The sequence below is a fragment of the Pempheris klunzingeri genome, chromosome 4 (genome assembly GCF_042242105.1).
Source record: "Pempheris klunzingeri isolate RE-2024b chromosome 4, fPemKlu1.hap1, whole genome shotgun sequence".
In the NCBI taxonomy this organism is placed as follows: domain Eukaryota; kingdom Metazoa; phylum Chordata; class Actinopteri; order Acropomatiformes; family Pempheridae; genus Pempheris; species Pempheris klunzingeri.
The window spans coordinates 7,000,165-7,020,636 of record NC_092015.1 but is presented as its reverse complement, the minus strand read 5'-3'; the positions used below and the strand labels follow the sequence as shown (position 1 = coordinate 7,020,636).

The 20,472-nt window shown below is 39.4% G+C and overlaps 1 protein-coding gene across 2 annotated transcripts; it reads right to left on the bottom strand.

Moving 5' to 3' along the window:
- Nucleotides 1–1,024: 1,024 nt before the first annotated feature.
- Nucleotides 1,025–16,369, bottom strand: LOC139199936 (serine/threonine-protein kinase DCLK1-like). 2 transcript variants are annotated; one of them, XM_070829141.1, is made up of 15 exons: nucleotides 16,009–16,369; nucleotides 15,493–15,839; nucleotides 7,482–7,581; nucleotides 6,771–6,887; nucleotides 6,505–6,599; nucleotides 5,539–5,626; nucleotides 5,266–5,435; nucleotides 4,738–4,857; nucleotides 4,430–4,576; nucleotides 3,565–3,698; nucleotides 3,315–3,392; nucleotides 3,044–3,140; nucleotides 2,833–2,913; nucleotides 2,587–2,700; nucleotides 1,025–1,231 (listed from the first exon to the last, which is right to left on the bottom strand). In XM_070829141.1, the coding sequence occupies exons 1-15, from the start codon at nucleotides 16,367–16,369 to the stop codon at nucleotides 1,025–1,027; spliced, it is 2,256 nt and encodes a 751-aa protein (XP_070685242.1). The 2 variants fall into 2 exon arrangements, with proteins under 2 accessions (XP_070685242.1, XP_070685243.1); XM_070829142.1 differs by having other exon boundaries at nucleotides 6,777–6,887.
- Between the last annotated feature and the right edge of the window lie 4,103 nt (nucleotides 16,370–20,472).

Sequence of the window (20,472 nt, the reverse complement as noted above, 5' to 3'; positions counted from 1 at the left end):
GGACAAATTTAAAAATACTGTGCTCATTGGGCAGTACACCTAATTGCACTTAAATCCATCTGTGCCAAGGCAAGGCTTTGAACATGCACTACTAACTACACAGCACTGACATTCATCTGTACCATCACTGAATTACAACCACCCCCCACAGACATGTAACAAAACTACTGTTTGAATAATCATCCTCAAGCACACAGATGAGCTAAACCATCAACAGTCAAACATTAGTATCCTCAATTCTCTTAAAGAGGCGAGCTACTGGGGGGTAGGACCATGTTTGTCCTACACAAAAAGAGTCTGTTAAGCACAGATAATGCTTATAGTACAATATAGCAGCATGTCTTTTCAGTTTCTTAAGTCCTCTTAAACAGTGTCTAAGGTTTATGCACCAGAACCTTGGTTACCACAGCGGAGTAATCTACATGTCATACAGTACAGCAGAAAGGTGTCTGTTACTGTTGTATTGAGTGATTGTTATTGGTAAACAAGCGTTTGTATTTAAATCAGTATGATAAGTGATATATACTGAACATGTAATATCACAAAATCACGTAATTTAATATTTAGAAGCTAAGGTTTCAATGTTTTGCATTTAAATTTTCATTAAAAAGCTAAGTGCTTCACGAGTCAGGTTGCCTCACCTGCAGTATACAATATTAACCAATAGAGGGCTCTAGAGTACTACAATGAACCAGTGCTTGCTGTGTAGAAATAAGGCTTAAACAGTTTGGCGGCTTTTTTTTTTTTTGTGTCTTTTCTTTTTTGAAAGAAAAAGAGAAAACATACTAAAAATTGTTGCATGCTTTTAAAGTGTATCCTTTAATCCAGAGACTAACTTGTCCCTGATCACGGCGCTTTGCAATTAAAATCAAAGTACTTTGACCGAGAAAAAATTAAATAGGTACAGGTAAGTATGCAGTCTGTGAGTGTCCAAGTCAGCACAGTCAACCGATGTTGGTCTTTCCATTTTGCACTCCACCCTCTCCATGGAGTGGTGGACGGCGCTGTGGCCTTAGGAAAGCTCTTAGAATGGAGAGGTGGGCGAACGGACAGTGTCAGCCGAACTTGGGGAATAGTCCTCAGACTCAGAAGCGAATTCAGTGAGGGAGAGGCCGGGGATGGCACTGTGGGAGGCTCTGGCACCGATACTGTGTGAGAGGTGAGGGGCGAGCTTCACATCCTGGTGGCGTCTTCGTCTGAAAACTTGCTTCTCTTTATCAAGTGCCGTGGTCTGAGAGAGGATGACACAGCAGCTACCGTTAGGTTCTCCACAAGACCACAGAGATGAGGATTGGCATCCACTCGACCACCAGTGAGATACTTGAGCCAATGTCAGCATGCAGTTATATCTGAGAAGCTGCATTTGCCTCATTAGCACTGTCCTTAGAGAACAATGCCTTGTGATACAGCAAACTAGTGCAAGTTAGACTGCACAAGAGGAGAGGCGAGGCAAGAGGAAACAGCCACAGCACTAGTGAGATGAAGCAACGTGATGAAGTGATGGATCTGATGGGGTAAGTATGAGCGAAGCATGAAAAAGGCTCTGGAAGGGGCAATGGGTCAAAACCCACTGGGACATAAGAAATGGAGACTGCCAGCACTTTGCTAATGCAGCACTGCATATTAGCTCTATGCTGTGTCATACCTTATCCAGTACAATCCTGGATGCTGGTAGTGGTCCAAAGACCCTGACCTCTGGGTGGTAAAGTCCTGGTCCAGCTGAGCAGAGAAAGACGAGCGCAACTCAGAGGATCACCGTAAACTCATAGAATCACTGACCTGATTAGCATCAGGCGCACAACTCTAAACTTTGTTATGACTGCTGTGATGGGAAGGAAGAAAACTGGCAGAAAGATGTCATGTCACTGTCAAGAGACACTCTGAACTGTCAGAGAAATATTTCCATTTGGCAACTGACAACCAAGTGCGTGGTTTACCTCCAAAGCAAATGTTGAGGAGTCTAACCGACTTTTCCATCCCATTAATGGCAAGTCGTCAAAAACAGGTAGTGTCTGACTACTGTCCAAAGTAAGTAATTTATCTTTCTGCCAATTGTACAAATCTAGTTATTCAAGAAATCATATCTACCAAAAGCTAGTCAGTGTAGGCCAACTATGCTTTTTTATAAGATCTCTTAACAACAGTGCTGACAGTCTATCTAAAAGAGGAGGATGAGAGGCCAGAGCACATATGGGGAGACCTGGCAGCAAGAGGCAGATGGATGAACTGGTGTGTACTGCACAAAGAATAAAGTAGCAGAAGTCACCAATATATGAATTTCAAAAAAAGATGGATAATGGATTATTTTGCTGCTGCTTTCAAAAGCAGACAATGCTACCTTCAACGTAAAACAAATGAACTGTAATGGATGAAAGGATGAAGAAAGAAAGCATTGCACACCTAAGCAGCAGTTGGATATGATGTTGTGACATTGTGGTTCAAAATTCAAAACTGCAGTTTTCAATTCTGAATGACATCCAAAGCATAATCACTAAAGCACAATCATGAAAAAGAGCCAAAATGTTATGTACTGATGCAGCGTTGCATGCAGTGTCAGTGTGTGAAGGGGTGCAGATCAGTGCTTACCGTAATGACTGACACTCCTGCTGTGGTGCTGCTGAGCTTAGGTCCGGTGTTGAAGTGCTTCTTGATCTTCCCAGCCACAGGCAGCTGGTACTCGTACTCTGACACACAATCATCCTGAAAAATACAAAGTTGAAAAGCTTTAGCAGCTCTAACCTGCTGTATCATGTCACATTTTCCTCCTCATCAGTACATGTATGAATCCAGGTGATTCTGGTAAAAGGAGCGACTTCAAGATGCTGAACTTACATTGACCCAAGGGTGATCGAGCACCTGCACAGCTGTGTATCTCTGATCTACCTCTACCTGCAGCATCCCAGTGATCAGAGCCTAAAAAAAAGAATGTCAGCCATAAGTATCCAGTATGATAATGTAGCCTGAGACACAGCAGCAATATATCTTTGACAGCTTCTGGTGTTTCACATGGAAAAGGATGAGGAGAGTACTTCCAGACACAAACCTTGGCAGTGTCAGACACATTGTCCCAATAGGGTGCAGGGAAATCAAGCAGGCCCCTCAAAATCTGTTCAAAGAGAACCTCCTGGTCTTCACTGCTGCTGTGGAAATTAAAATAATGGTTATTTCATTAACCTTAAACAAAATTCCAAATAATAGTCAATAATGTTATGGCATACCAAAGACATTTTGATTTATGCGACAAATTAAAACACACTGATGAGGTTAAAACACCATTCTTATCAAAGTACACCTCCTGATACCGAAGCACATACCCGCGGAAAGGAGGAAAGCCACACAACAGTATGTAAGTGATGACACCAGCTGCCCAAATGTCAACCTTGAGGCCATATCTGTCATAGAAGAGGACAACAACAGATAAGAGAGACAAAGTATCTCTGCAAGTAGCAATAATCCATAATAGCTGTGGCTATTTTTTCAAAGGGTTTATGGTCACTTTTTTACAATCTTTGAGAGCAGATTCCCTAATAGTTGTGTTTCAGATGGCTCACTCCTCTGACTCACCCGGACTCAGCAACAATCTCTGGTGCTACATAGGTGGGTGTGCCACACACAGTGTAGAGGGGCCCATTGACAATGGTAGCCAAGCCAAAGTCACCTAGCTTCAGAGATTTACTGCCATCTTGGTGTTCATACACCTGTGTAACACACATAGTCACGGAAAATGAGAAACCTTTCATCACCATTCATGGGCTCCATGTGATAATAAAATTTCTTAACACTGACTGCAGTGACTTTGCAGAGTTAAAAATGGCAAAGACTTTGTTTTTACTGTAATGCAAATATAGCAGACAGCAAAAGAACAGGAAAAGAACAGCAGCCAAATTCATCTGCAATAACAGGAAAAATACAGCAACTGCAAATACATATGGTCTCACTAGAGAATACAATTACGATTTCTGCTTAAATCATCACATGAATATTATATAACAAATGGCAAGACAAACAAAAATCAGCAGTTGCGACTGAGTTCACTTGTATTTGAGGTGGGTGTCTTGTGTTAATCTCAGTCTTTGCTACTGTGAATTAATGTTTTTATTGAATTTAGAAATATCAAGTCTTTTGCTTCTACAACTGCATTTTATAGTTAACATCAACATGTGGCAAATCACCACAGTGAGATGATGACACAGTACATATCTTGTCGAGTTGTGTGCAGTATTTCCATTACAGAATTTGTCCTATATGTTACATGCCTTAATATATTAGTTTTAAGTGCAAGCTTGTATGTATAAACTGTATGAGTAACAGGGAGAAAGGGCAAAGGGATTCATGGAGAACATGGACCTATTAGAATTAAAGATGAGAAAATGGTTACAATGTTGCTTAACTCACTGCTGGTATAAAATCTTTGTAGAGTCATACTTACCAACAGGTTTTCTGGTTTTATGTCTCTGTGGACAATATTGAGACTGTGCAGGTACTTGATGGCGCTTGCCAGATTGAACAACATACAACTGGCGTCTCGCTCCGTGTATTTGTTAGAGGAGGTGATTGCATCAAAGAGATCGCCCCCCTGAAGGAAGAGAATTTGGGATGCAAGTTTGCAGTTATTAGTTTTCAACTATCTTAGCTGAACCTTTTTTGGGAATTGACATGAACACACAGTGATTGATTTTTCTAGATTGATATAAAATAAAATCACAATACAAAACTCAATTAACAAATGCGTAGTACCTTAACCAACTCCATTACCAGATAGAGCTCATTATGGGTGTCCATTTCCTCAATCAAAAGTACGATGTTGGGATGTTTCACGCGCCGAAGGATTGACACTTCACTCTGGATCATGTGCTCCTGGGTAATAAAGGTAATTCAATCAAGAGAAAAATCTAGAAACGCTGTATAGTGAAAAGAATTTATACACATGCGTGTTGTACACTTTAGATCAAATATGACAAGCCACTTTCAGAAACGTCTTAGAAATTGTGAATGACAATAATTTTGACACCTCTGAACACAACTTAACTACGTTCATCTGATGGTGTTATTTAAAGAAGAAAATTAAAGAAAATAATTCTTAATGACCAAAGATTTTTGTCCCAGAGGAGATAGCACCATCTGCTGACCAGTGAACACAATAAAGAAACCAGATGAGCATCAAAAACAGAAATCCATCAACATTATATACCAAAAAGAATTTCCTGACAATGAATTCGACAAAACTTTGTGGTTAGAAATCAGCAGCTGCAGAGAAAGGCTCACTTTTCCTCTGCATTTATCTTTGCTGATGATCTTCAGGGCATACTCTCTCCCAGTTGATCTTTCCACACACTCTCGAACCACAGCAAAGTTTCCGTCTCCTAAAGTCCTCCCCACTTTGTACCTCTCTGCTATGGAGGCAGGGACTGAAGGGTAGTCATCCACTGGCTCAGCTGTGGAGAAAATATCTGTAATGTAAAATGTATGAATAGTAGCCTATAGATGTCTTGCAAACAGTCTTCTTCCACTATGTTTACATCTTATGTGATGTCTTACCTTCACTGCCAGGCCCATCTCCTTCATCCATTGAGCTGCAAACCTTGGTAGAAGCTAAAGAAAGTGAGGAGCCACTGTGTTGTGATCCCTGGAAAGAGGAGGCAGCCATGGAGTGAGAAAGACAGACACTCCGACGTACTTGTCTTACACAAACTTCAGAGAAGGCAAAAGCTTGTAAAAATGTGATTACAGCCAGCTTACACAAAGCCTATTTGTTCCACTCTGCCTGCCTTGAGTATGCAGTTTGAGATTAGATAGAAATAAATTAAGTGTGGTGAAATATCACACTACCATTTCCACCAGCAAAAGACTGGCATGTGGTTAGAAAACAGATTGAGAGAAAATAATATCCTCTGCCAGAGGCACAATACCAACCCCAGCCAGCCTTATGATTAATTAATGATAGTATCAATGACTTTTCTATGCAGTCTCAAACCTTGCCTGTCCTCTCCAGATCTATGATAAACACAATGCTGCAGTCTGGATGGCGTTTCAAAAGATAACTCTAAAACTTCATAATGCATGTACAAACACAGCCTGTGTTGACAAAAGGGACATGAAGTTTCACTGCCGTTTTTTCCTGAACCCAGAAACATGTTGTGTATGAGCCAATATTTACATCTGTACACCTGTGTACACGGACCTGTGATCACAACTCTGTAATACAAATAACACTACCAAGTCACGTTGCTGCGCAACCAAAACAAATGGTATGGTGAATAGTGTATGGCTAGTGGAGGCTCACACATATTTGCTGGGCAATATTTTGAAGGTGAGAAATATACATATGTCAAATACATTCTTATCAATACACTAACATTTCAATTGAATTCCTAGTCACCAGAATATTCTTTAATAATGTTCAATGATGATTGTTGTTGATTGTTGGTATGATGTATGTATATGTATATTGTTAAAGATTTATTTTACATGATATCTATTTATAAGAACATCAATCTTTATTACCTGTCGTCTTCGTAGACTAGCTGGACTAGTTGGAGAGGGGCTTGGAGACTTTCCAGATCGAGGTGTGGACAGCTGACTGCCTGCAGTGCCATTGGCTGTCAGTACAGCAGAAAATCAGCATTAGGACATACAGTATGATATACTTTTTATACTACTTATATATGTATACATATAATCCTGTAAGAACACTATGTGAAGCTTTATATCAATACATTTGCCTTTGTGGTTGTGTTATGTCTTGACACAAAAAACAAACACAAACTTACCTGAACCAGTGGATGATGGAGACTTGCTTCTGCGGGACATCCCGCCACCTCTTGGGGAAGAGCGACCATGAATAGAGGGGAGCCGGCCATATGATACAGACTTTGCCACCCTGCATTCTATAGGAAGACAGAAAAAACATAATGCAGCAACATTTTTTCCTAAAAAATACTAAGCTATCTTTTTATACCTTTTTGACTCAGCTTTGAGTCTGTGACAGTTTGAGGTTTGCCTTAGTTGTGGTGTTGTGTTGTGTCGAACATGATGCACATTAAAATACACACACACACATTTTATACCACAATTGGGTCAAGTGAATGGGTAAAGTTAATGATAATGTCGGTCATATAATTTGTATTCACTGTGAAGCAAAATTGCTTTGCAGTCAGTTTCCGGACCATACCACAGCAACCGCAAGTATAAAGCATAGATACTGTGCTTAAGCTGCAAAACTACTCCACGAAGGCCTCCACTCTTTCACCCATAAAAGATCTGATCTCCAGTATAAAAGGTGTCATACAATCCTGTCCTGTTTGATAAAGTCAGGCCTATACTTTTGTAACACAAAGATTTGTAGTGATAGTGTAAAAACTAAAGAATAGATGAATGAAGCACAACAATAAACTTTCCACATATTTGGCATATTCAGTAAATAGTTAGACCACAAAGGATGATAGTTTAATAAGCTTTGTGTTGATAAAAAGAACAGTTACCAGTTTCATCCAGGTTGAAGTCATCCTGATAACGGAACTTCTCAGGGCCACAGGCCATGAATATATCATCCTCCCCAAAAAAGTCCTGGAGGCAGGTGATCTGGTAAAGATGGAGATGTTTCTGTCAGTTACAGTATGACAGCAAGTTTGACATGCAAGTTTTTCCCTTTCCAAAAATAATGTACATTATATTAATTCAAAAGAGAGTACTATTGTCTCATACCTGATAGATAGCAAAATAAATAAATAAAAATTAAATAATCTAGAGGGCAACATCAGTGTTAGTATTGTCAATGCACTGATTTGTCTGTTGCAGGCAGTTTTGGACTCCTTTCAAAATTTAATGGAGCGTCTCAGAGGAGAATCAGTTACATTTCAGTGTTTGAAGGCTGCGACCAACACCCACAGAAACAGCTCAGAGAGTCATAGTTTTCAGACAGAATATTACCATGGCAAAAATGACATCCATAAAAATGATTGAATGAAATGTGCTGGCTCAGACTCACATGTACAACAATCATTAGGCTGGTAATTACTTTCAGCAATTAATTGTGTTTCATTTCTACTTATGATTATGATGCAAATTGGCTTAATAAAACTGGACATTCTAACAACTTTATTATACTAAAATGTCATATTTTAACATTCAAATGATACAATTTATTCTATAACATACGGCATATATAGTATACATTGCTATAACTACTGAATTAACTTTATTAAAAAATTGCTTTCTAAACTGAGCTCATGATTCAGCACATTTGGGAAAGTTGTAGAAATGTCAGTACAGATGTGCACATCCACTTTAGCTAAATCAATCAGGTGAGCTCAGTATACAAGAGAGAAATCACAGAGAAATACTACTGGAGTAATGATATAGGATTGCAGTTAAGCAGACAAGCTATAATTGCACATTTAAAATGGCTAAAGTACAAAGAGAAGCAAATTAACATTTCCTCCTACTGGTGTATCAGCCTGGGTGCATATGAAAATGTCTCTCGGGTAACGACAAAGAAAAGAAAAGCTTCTTTTAAGCGTGTTGGATTTTAGTCAGTACATTCTGTGACAATAGCATCTGCTGGTCATTAAATTATTCCCACCCCATGTGAGAGATTAAGTTAATAGCCCTCTATTGTCTTGGACTACTCAATATAAAATGGTAAAACACCAGTCATCCATTCAAAAAGAGCCAAACATGTCAAGACACAGTGAGCACACTCTTCAATATTTTAGATCAAATATAATATGTGATGGCATAATTAAGATACTACAAATTGAATTCACAAAATTTCACTTATCCTTTGAGCTCTATGATAACACAGAAATATAAATGATACTTGTTTTCACTTTTCTACAAAGGGAAACTAGATGACTGAGTCCATGCCTCTACTGCTCTCATTAATACAGAAGCCCATCACAGTGGATGCAGTGTCATAAATAAATGAAGATGCTGATGCAGTCCTGACCTTCTCCTCAAAAGGGTTATTGATGTGCTTAACTACAGCAGTGTGCCACAGAATGAAGAGCTCCTGTTTTTGTTTCCTCTGCAGAGGGACGACTCAGCACAACCTCTGAACAAAAACGTTATCCCATATTGCTATTACTTAAATGGAATATTATGTTGGATGTTACTGATTCTTAATGATAGATATATTTTTTCAATGATCAATCATTTGAAGATTTAAACTATAGGTAATAAGTAATATTTATAATTACTACAATAAGTCAAGTATTACTCAAACATGTAAAAGATTGTCACCTAATACGTAATGATTGTGTTCTCACAATGTAGTTGACAAGACAACGACAACATGTTTTGTAAATCTGAAAAATCAAGAGACACATCTAATATGTACATACGTAATTAATTCTCATCATTAAGAACCATGGAAAGATCAGCAGAAGCCTAATAAGATGACTTAAATGCTGAGACAAAGCAAAGACAGTCAAAGCTACCACAGTTTGTCAACCCAACTGCCCTTTAACCACATATTAAATGCAATTTTATTATCTTCCTTAGTTACAGAGTGCCAATATTCTGGTCGATAATGAAGAGAATATAACATGTGCAGCATCTGATATTCTTTAATATAATTTAAAATAATGAGATGCTGGATAATCCACCATACAGAAGAATTGGTTTGTCAGTAACCTAGCAGCAAAAGTCTATTTAAAAAGAGTCAAAGGTCACTCAGCCATAAAATCTTGAAATAAAAATTGAGCACTAAGAGAGCCTTAATATGGCCCTTTTCTCTGCAGACCCCCCCACTCTGACAACCCCTGCCCCCTGCCCCTCCTCCAAAAGAGTGTGAGATCCCAAAGGGAGGAGAGCTGCACAGCTGTTGCCAAGGAGACCAGACAGAATCACAGCCGAGTTTGAGATGATGAGAGAGGGACATGGCTACTTTAAGACCCACTGTCAGATCCTATCTGGAGCACTGAACGGTACAAACTGTAGACAATAGAACAATGTCACCACCAGTCTAGGTAAGAGGAAACAACACAGAATGCCTTGTCATGGTTACATTTTGGGTTCAAATCTGACTTCAGATCTTTGTTGTCCCTATACTACCTATACCTGTCTAGTAAAAACAAGAAAATGACCATAGTTCTAAAATTAGAATAAGCAATAAGCAGATTTGACTAGAAAGAAGAGACAAGATTCCACAATAGGATCATTGAGTCGGATTTAGATGGTAGACAACTGCTACTAAAGGGTAAAAGACATCAACCCCATACCCTTCTGAACATCATCAACAATGTCCAATTTAAAACGTGGATTGTGTCTTCTGCCAAATTTAGCTGACTGATTTCATTAGAGCCACTATTTTTCATAAGTAACTTTTAAATGAGAGTTACACATTGTTCATCTTTAAAAATAGGAAATAGAATACCTGAAATTTAAGGAAAACATAATTAGGGCAATTATGAATGTGTTGCTTGCTTCATAGTAAGAATTAATTCCTGCAGGCTCAATGACGCAGCAGCTCCATCAAGCCTACCATCCCCCTAACACACACACACACACACACGCACAGACACACACTCCTTGTCATCCTGTGCATCCTGTGGAAATATTGATCGTCAGGGCTTTATATGTGATTTCCTGTGGCACAAGCGTTGCTCTTGAAGAACGAAAACATAATGGGACATATGGCTGCTATAGAGGCTAATCAATCTGACTTGTGATATAGAGCAGAGATTAGACAAAAGCCAAACTGGTTATAAAGCAAATCTCAACCATAGGCTGAACACAGTTTATGATCCCTACCAGTGGACAGGTGGAGCTCTCCGGGGTGCTGAATATCCCCTTTGAAGTGAAAGACTGAACACAGCAGCCAGTCAAATTGTTCCTTTGCTGTTTTTGCACTAATAATGTTTTTTCAGCAATCAAGGGTTAATTATTCGCTGTAATCTACTGGTTTCTATAGTCTACCATATGTTTGCACACTAAAAAGAACATTCAGTACAAAGAGGAGATTATGTGAAACAGTATATTCATAGACATACATAACCTAAGATTCAAATTATGTCTGCTGCAGTAATTCTGTGACATAACTGCAGCTGTTGCAAAGACATGAGTAATAGCTGCCTAATAGGTGCAAGTCAGCACTATAAAGACATCCATATGGAAACATCCACCACCCAAGCACACATTAAGACACACACAGTATGAGCCATCATCCTAGACAACACATTCCCAGCATTCATAATCACAATGTCCTAGTCTTGAGTTTCTATATTTAGCCCTTCTTAAAAATATTTTTTTAAAGAGGCATGCTGACAAAATGCATCAACCATAATTCAAGACTGGAAAACTGTGCAAAATGATATACTCTGTGTCAGCATATGCAAAAGTCATGTTAAAATCACCAACAGATATGGAGATTCATCAGATCATGGAGTGGGATTGTCAATAGCCAAAATTAAACGTAGCAATATGTCACATTACAATTAATGAAGACCCTATATTTCCTATAAACATAGCTCCCAGTATTCATTTTATGTTCTGTCAAGTTTCTACAGCAACTTCCACTTTAGCCCAAGCACAATTAGTAGCCTCCAAGAACAAAAAGAGCATAACAAAGAAAATTTCTTCTCTGTACCAAACACAGTGAGCAAGTCACTGTTCTGTATTTAACGGCCAAGTCACAGCAGTAGGTGAGAGAAAAGCCAGACCGCCTCCCTATCTCCTTCATCACTTTTTTCTCCTGTAGTTACAGTGAGAAGCTTTAAAATGGCAGAGTTTGAGAATGAATTATTTCATCATACAGCAAAAATTACAATTTATTATTATTATTTTTCTCATAAAATAGCATTTAAAAAAGACCAACATTACATTGGCAAAAGGTGGTTATTATTTTCTGAATTTCCCTTAGGGGAAGTATCTACCCATCTATCGTTAATAAAAAGTTTGAATACCATCATCGTCTCACCAACATGCCTGTTTTTATGTTAATGTCACTATCTTGCAGGAGAACATCATTTTATTAATTTAAATCACTGTGAAATAAAATAGATTCTCAAAAAAATGGCAAATTGCTACTATGCATCATGCAGAAATGGCATCTGTGGTGTGAGCAGAGACCAATAAGGATTAACTGTGGGTATAGACAGGCGAACCCAGGAAATGGCAGAGTCAAGGTCAATGTGAAGAAATTAATTGGGAAAACATAAGAGGTTTTGCTCTCTGGCACCACAAATCTCACAACCACTTCCACTCTGTCTCTAATTTCTAAAGCATGAATGGGCTGTTTATCACATCTTCTGATACATAATTTTAAGCCTCTGCTTTCGTGCATTGATGTCAAGCCAGGCCTGTGTCCTCGGGTGGCTATGTTGACATCCATTTCAAAAAGAAGTGTTGACTAACACACAGAGAATTTAGCAGTATGCATAATGCAATTACAGCACAGAGCCATATCCATTACAGTGGGGATTGGAATAAGATGGGCCAAGTCTCCTCAGACGTACTCAGTCATGCAAATATTCTCTGCTCCATCCCACACAACAGCAAGATCAAATCAGGCCATGGCATGTTTTCTTGCCTCACGGGTGTCTGTTCCTCTATTATTTTCTCTCAACCTTGTGTTTTTGTTACTTTGTATTATATTAATACTTTATTGATAATCAGTCATCTGAGGTTTATTAAGTGTTGCCCAAGATCATTAACTTTAGTTGTGTCCATTTAAACCTTGCTTCTGATGGCTGAACACGATTACAGAGTGACTCAGCAGTATGGAGGGATCACAGCCATCAAGCTGAGCAACCTGCCAAACACATCCACTAATAGGTGCATGAATCATGAGTAAAAAATAAATCCAAATACGCAAGGAATCATTTTTGCAGTAGAACAATCAAGAGAGATAAATGTGACTGAATGAGAATATCAGTAAAAATTCAGTGACAGAAATAAAAAAGAATATATGTAACCAACAGTGTTAAGTAAATATATATAGGCTAATCTGTTGGTATTGTTTGAAAATTTCACCAATTGAACATTGTTTATGAAACAAAACTTCCACAGAATACCATTGTTTCAGGACCAAAACCACAATCAGGTCATTTACCAAAGGTTAAATACCCATGAAAACTGGCACTTTGATGCCAACAGGGGCTTATTTGGCCATCTGGAGCCACAACATGATAAAAAGTACAGAAAGCAGGGAAACTAGAGCACAGAGGTACACTGCCAAGCACATAACAAAACAGCTCATTATCAGGACAGCATACATGACATTAAAACCACTAAACTGAAGAAGCAATAATATCTGGCAATTACTGGGTGACAGACAAATGCAGAAGCTTAACAAGAAATTCTAATGTCTTACTTTTGCACAGTATATACAGTGGGTATCTACTTTTGTTCTATCACAATTACATGTCCATGAAAACAATCGCTAAACTATCTGTATTCCTTGTGAAGGCAGATTTGTTTGCTGGTGTGAATAGCCCCAACTGTTTTCTCCATACACCATTACAGAATGGATCCTATCCTGGGATTATACCTTAGCCATGTGCTCCATCTTGCCGCCAAGTGTATAATAAGGCTGACAGACCAAGCAGTGCATCTATGAGCCCTCTCACACTACACCTACAGTCCTGACATCACTACTGCACCGCTCTGCCGCAGAGGCTGTTCCTTAGCAACCAGCTCAGGAAACCATGTCACCATAGAAACCATGAGAGGAGGGGAGAAAAAAAAAAAAGAAAAAAACTCATTACATTTTGTGATAAGGTTACTAATATAGAGTGCAAGTTATAGAGTTTATGAATAGGTTTAGTTAAAGAGGTGATTTTTTTCTATGGGATGTTTTGTAACTAATTTACTCAGTTCTATGTGCCTTTGCCACTTGAGCGTTGTCCAACCATATCGTCCAAAATAGCAAAGTCAACATCTCCCATAACTGCAATAATATCCAGAAGAAAGTTAATTAATGTCATGTATGGCAATAAAGTAGCATATCGAGGTGCCAAGACACTGATCGGATTGCCTGTCTGGTGCCAACTTACTAAATGAACATCCATTCAATAATGTGCTACTGTTTGGCAGGAATATGAGATTGAGCCCTAGAAACCTATTTCTCGTAATACATTTAGCAAATATTCCCAGTTGGTTTTGAACCTACCGGGCTGTCTCTCTCTTTGGGTAAGGAAGCAATTCTCAAAGACATCAACGAAGAACAGAACAGACTACCTCTAATGTCAGAGGCAAAGATCTATTTCTTGTAAAACCTCAAAATTTACTCACTGTGCTAGATAAGCTTCCTATGTGAGATACAGTACTGCAAATGGGAAGAATATGGAGAGAACACATAAACCAAAAATACCCATCTCTACAACTAAATGTATCTAGGTGCTGCACGAGGCCAAGCTATGAACAGATGCACAAAAGGTCATGGCAGTCTCCTTTGACTTCTACACAAAAGCATCATCATCCATCAGTGATGGAGTAAACGCAATGCCAAGATAATGGCACTCTCTCAGGTACAGAGCACTTAACGTTGTCCTGGCTGCTTTGTGCTATGACTTTCAAAGGCAAGTGTTCAGTCACTGTGCTTTAGTTTGAAATAGGCATACTGTAAATAAACAAATCAGATTCTGTGACATACAAGTGGAATGACATCTCTTAAAATGTTGGAAATGCCATTACTTTTTCAAAATGCAGACTAACTAATGTTGGCTACAAATGTGCAACCAGCTTCACCAACCATAAGCACAACAGAGTAACAACATCAGATTGAACCAAATATTATATAATATAATAAGAAATTAGTCAAGCAACTTAAATTAACTTTAAGTGGTTTCCTGTGCTCTCAATGGCACAGTTGTGTATAGTATGCAACTGATAAGACATATAAATGTCTCCACTCTGAGAAAAGGGAGCACTGCAAGTCAAGCAGACAAAAGGATGAGCAAAGGTCAATGTGATATGTGATATGATTCCTTCATTAACTGGTATATAGTATTTTAAGGGGTTTATGCAGACAGCTAATAATTATGATAATGTAGATAATGAGGGGTTCGTACTGTCAGATCACAAGACAGTAGCATTACACACAAAGCTAATCTTTCATTATAGTGTATTATTATTGTTATTATTATTATTATTATTTTTTAAGTTTCTCCCGGCCGGTAGTGCAGTGGATAATTGCGCATGCCATCGGCCTGGGGAACCCGGGTTCGACTCCCTCCCAGTCCTGGCTACCAAAATGGGCGAGGGTTGCGCCAGGAAGGGCATCCGGTGTAAAAAACTAACGCCAAAATCTACAAGCGAATCATCCGCTGTGGCGACCCCGGAAGGGAGCAGCCAGAAAAAGGACAACAACATTATGTTTTAAGTTTCTGAAGTTGAAGTAAGTGGCAATTTTTTCGAGGCCCGTTTTCCACTGAATAAATGTTGTTGGACTTATAAGAAATGTATCCTACTTGAAAACGTGTTTTTTCATATAAAAATTAGAAAATGTGAGGTTCATAGAATCACAACTAGAAATGATAACATAACACCTACCATCTTGCCATCAATAGTGTACAGCCTTTTGACGACTCCAGAGTCCAGCTTAATGGCATCTGTGATGTCAGTCATAACTTGCTCAAAGGTGTGTGCAGTCTTCTTGTTGAGTAAGACCCGTATGGCCTTGCGAGGCTTTACTCCACTGCGTATGATGGTTACCAGTTTCGGCTTAATAAAGTCCTTGCCCTCCCTGGTTTCTGCAGATCCAGCCTTGGTACTACCGAGGGACGAAGGTTCACGGGTGGGCGCAGAAGTCCTTGCACCATGTGACCAGTTGGGATTTACATTCTTTGTGTAGTCCAGCTTCTTGTATGGCTCTATGGACGCACAAATATAGCTCTCTCCTGCAAAAAAATCAAGACGCTTTTAGATATTTTAACTCAGACACACATGGAAGATTAAAAACAAACATCATAGAATAGTGTCCTCAGCTGTTAATTTTGTGTCTTAATTGATTTTCTTACTCAATATAAGTCTAAGGATAAGTTACAACAATTCACGAACACTACTCACCTTCCACCAGCTGGTCCATGCTAGTGATCTTCATTGTCCCATCAACAGAATATATGGTCCGCACCCCTTGTGGCAAGTTGACATTATCTGACAGAGCTCTTGTGAGGTCAGCCAGGAGAGCTTCTATGGACCTAAATCTCTCCTGGGAGATGGCATACACAATCCCTTTGAAGTAGCGGTCCCCATTGCGGTAGAAACGAATCTTCTTGGCCTTCTTTTCTGAGCTCAGTGCTTGCAGTGTCCTGGTTCTGTACAGGCTGCAGTGAGCACTATGAGTGGGACTGGGGAGCCCATTCCCTCTTGAACCCCTTCGGGTATATCTCTGAGCCTTGTCCCGCTCATCAAAGTGCTCCAGCTCCATGACTGTGCAGCTCTACTACACCCTAAATAATACAAGGAGAGTGCTTACTAAATAGTAACATTTTCAAATTATTCAAATGAATAAGCTCTTTAACTTACAAAATATATCACAGCAATTAGGCTCTCTGTCAGTCTGATTGTTAACACTCCTGATACAGCATTTATACAAGCTTTGATGCTGCCACTGCTGCTGTTGGTACACACATTATGAAGTAACATGTCACACCCATTTCATGCTCCCTGGTGTGTCTCAATTCAATCTCTACCGCAATGAAATTCACATGCATTTGTAGTGGATAGCACATCATCATCATCATCATCATCATCAACAACATAAGCCTGTTCAGGCATCTTTGCTGGAAAGAAATCTGCACAATACAGCAAGAAAAGGCTATATAAACACATGGATTATCTTGTTCTGGTTCAATCGCTCTTACCTTTGAGGTGAGGCCAGATGCAATAGAAGGTGAATCTTTAAGCGGAACTTATCTCAATGAATCATTTATTCATATGATGCCTTAGATGAACCATGCGTCCCTTTGTTGCCCCTGTGATGGTGCTCTGTCTGTCTGCCTGCCGTGCGTCTACTCTGCTGTGTGCTCACATGCAGAGAGGAGGCTGGGCTGTAGCCGGTGTCCTCCTCCACCCTCCCCTACTCTTCTGCCATTGCGGTGATTTACACCGGACCGCGAGGGTGTCAGCGCTCCTCGTGCACGTCGCTGTCAGGGCGCGCCCTCGCAGACACCTCCGTGCGTGTTTTAGGTGATGCGCGCTCACGTCGAGGTTGACCTGCTTGTATGGGCTCATACTTGAGATGTTTGCGAATTAAAAATTAAAAATCCAATAATCACCATTCACAGATCAGCTCGAAAACCAGTGGAAGCCGTTCGATTAACTTAAAGCTACAACTCGAATCGTTTCTAGCAAACATACTTCACCATTGCAGCAACACGCTTCATGCTAAAGAAGCTAACTTAGCTAGCAAACTGGCTGAAACTATTATGGCTAAAAACATTTTTGTTTATTCCCGGTTGTAGTCCTCCTGTGAACCTCCCTGTTGTATAATATGTGCTACACAGGTGCCTACCTGCTGGGGCAACAGAGGGGGCTAACGCTGCTCTGTAAATGTATCTGGTTATCTGTTATGAGACCAACTAGCACAGGTGTAGGTGAGCCATGTCATTAATTGGTTCACTCACACGCATGCGCGTAGATAAGCAGGTGAAGGACGCGCTGTATGCAGGAGCTAATAAACATCACTAGTATGAGTGCAGGACCACCTAGTGGGTCATTTGCCCGTGTTTTTGTATCATAATCATCATAGCAGACTGTTAGAGTTTCATAGGCCTACATCTTGCGTGAGTAACTAATGTAGAAGCGGGTCCAGGACATGTTGCTGTGCTTTTATGTCCATCAGCATTTTTGAATTTGCTCAACCTGATGCAAACAATTACTTTATTAAAGGGCTTTTATCCAGCTGGCCTGCCGAAGGCATAATTTACTTATCCTGAAAGTGTGGAAGGTTATTTTCAAAAAGTCACATTTTGCTGATCAGGCTCTCAAACTAAAGGATAGTGGACAAAAGTATGACTTAATGAAAAGTTGACATACCTTTAACAACTTTTGCTTACATCTCCAAGTCTTTGCTTGTTTTTCCATCAAGTTTGGAGTAAATATTCCCCTTGAAAGCTCATAATCTCTCTCATGCTGGTTGTCCAAATTTAGGAGCAAATACTTGGCTCATATGAAACTTGGGCACCTGAGCAGTAAGCGTAAGGGTCTAATGATGGAGAGTGTCATATGTTGTACAGATTGAAAAGACCTTTGAGGCAAATTTGTGATATTGGGCTTTATCGATTACATTTACTTGACTAAGAAAGGAGCATTGAACACTTTTAATCAGCACTTGTTTAAACCTCAGTATTTAACCCACTGTTTTGAAAATAGGCCCAAGGAAGAGCTCAAAGATGAAACTACTGGAGGAAAGTATTCTTCTGAAAAGCAAAGTGAGTTCCAGGCTTCTCTTGAATCTCGCAAGGACCAGAAATAGAGGTCGCACTAAGTCGATTCCAGATTGTGTCATCAAAGCAACTGAAAGTGGTTATCTCCTGAAATTCTGGTGTTTACTGTTCAGTCATGGGCATCTTGTACATTGTGTTATGCTCCTGTGACTCATAATCCTGATCTGGAGAGAATTAGTTGAGAGGTTATACTGTATCAACAAAAAGTTGTGGCTAATGTTTATCATACACGTCTTGTGATGCTTGTGTGACCTTCTGCCCTTTGTCAGCGGTCAGTTAGACACAGCAACCACACTGGAATTCACTGCAAGGTACATAAGCTACCTGAAGGAGACTCTGCCTTCAAGCATTTTGTCTAAAGCAGGTCTACTGCATCTTGTTAGCAGCATGGAAAGCACCAACGTAAATGTCTATTTTTTCACAGGTTAATAAAGCATTTGAGGAGAATATGAGCAGACTCTGGAAAAACATGCAGAGATCACAGACGAAACTGTACAATCTGTCCCAAGCCACAGAGTTATTAACACTGGGGAAGTTAGTTTTTAGGTTTATATATCAAATTTTTAATGGCAAACGTGCTAAGTGGAAAATAAATATATATTTCCCAGCAGAAGACCAGTCAGGCTTAAGAGGAGTATCTCACAGGGAGCAGAGCCAGCTGCTGGGAAGTCAACTGGGGGTATGATTATTTACTTTAACTTACTATATATTTTTTTTCTAATGCAGTTGGAGCCTGGGATAACAATTGTCAAATTAATTAATAGCATTGTTTGAATATATTTCCTGCAGTGTGGGTCTGTTAACATTGTATTTCAGATCATGTCTGAAGAAGATGCACTCAGCAGAAGATCTGTAAACAAGTAAACCTTTCACAACAACCAATCCTCTAACAATGGATCAAATGCTTCATCCAGCTGACGTCCTGACCACAGTGCATGCCCGGCTGATACTGTTGGACAAATCGGATGTTCCCCGAGGACAAATGCTGCCAGTGTGCCAGGATCAATTCCTCACTGCTTCGTTTCAGTCTGTGGAAAATAACAGGACCCGACCTCTGCATTTATGAACCTCACTTCATGTGCTTTCACATCAGCAATGATCAGCCACACTTATTTAGCACAGATGGGATCCCACCACCTTCAAGTCATATGTTATGGGATATCACTCCTGGCCTGGCAGATCCTATTGCCCACCCATCAGTATATTTAGCTCAAGCCTACCTGAACAGACCACAGTAAGAAACTTCATCATGCCACTGGAAGAACAAAGTCAGACTACTTCACCTCTGGTTGGCCTAACTGAGAGTGTTTCAGCAGACTTTACAAACTAACCTCTCCTTCCATCAGCTATGTTTCAAAGTGCAACTTCAAGTTCTGATGGCGTGACACCTGAGAATGGAAATCAGCCATTGCCCAGCTCTCTGTGTGATTCAAGACTCCTCGAGGAGAGTGATCTCTGTAGTAGCAGCCCTTTGATTGACAGCCCACAGAACGTGATCAGTCCATTCTGGCTGGATTTGCTGCTGTTTCCCTTTGAATATTTTGATATAGCCAATCCATATAAATGGATTGTGTTAAATAAATGGAAGCCATTGGAGGACTGTTTTTGTGTTGCAGGTGAATAAAATACTTTCTTGAATAATTTTGTCATTTCAGTAGTAAAGAAGTGTAGCCAATGTTTCTCTGAAATGTTAGTTTTGATTAAATGTACAATCAAATGGTCAAAACAAATTATTTGAAAAAAAATTAATTTCATTTGTGTTGAGAGACATTTAACTGACTCAGAATAAAAAATTAAAAAATAAAATAAAAGTAATTTATATACTCAAATGCTTTCCATTCTTAATTTCTGAAATTTAGCTCAGAATATTTAACTGTATTTCACTCTTGGTACAGAATGATTTTTCCAACCCTTAGCTGATCGAAATTTACAATATAAGAAAAATACTCTGTGGTAATTAATATGGAATATATACAGCCACTAGATGGAGGTATTAGGCTCAGAGTCAAAGCATTATTTACTGGATTTAAAGAGTTAAACTTACCTCAAAGCACAAAATAGGCAGCAGTGAATACAGAGTTTC

Coding starts and splice junctions, on each gene's coding strand:
- LOC139199936 (XM_070829141.1), bottom strand. CDS start 16,369: ATGGAGCTGGAGCACTTTGATGAGCGGGACAAGGCTCAGAGATATACC. Junction 6,888..7,481: donor CTTCAACCTGGATGAAACTG/GTAACTGTTCTT, acceptor GTCTTCCTATAG/AATGCAGGGTGGCAAAGTCT. Junction 1,232..2,586: donor CAGGAGTGTCAGTCATTACG/GTAAGCACTGAT, acceptor ATCCTCTCTCAG/ACCACGGCACTTGATAAAGA.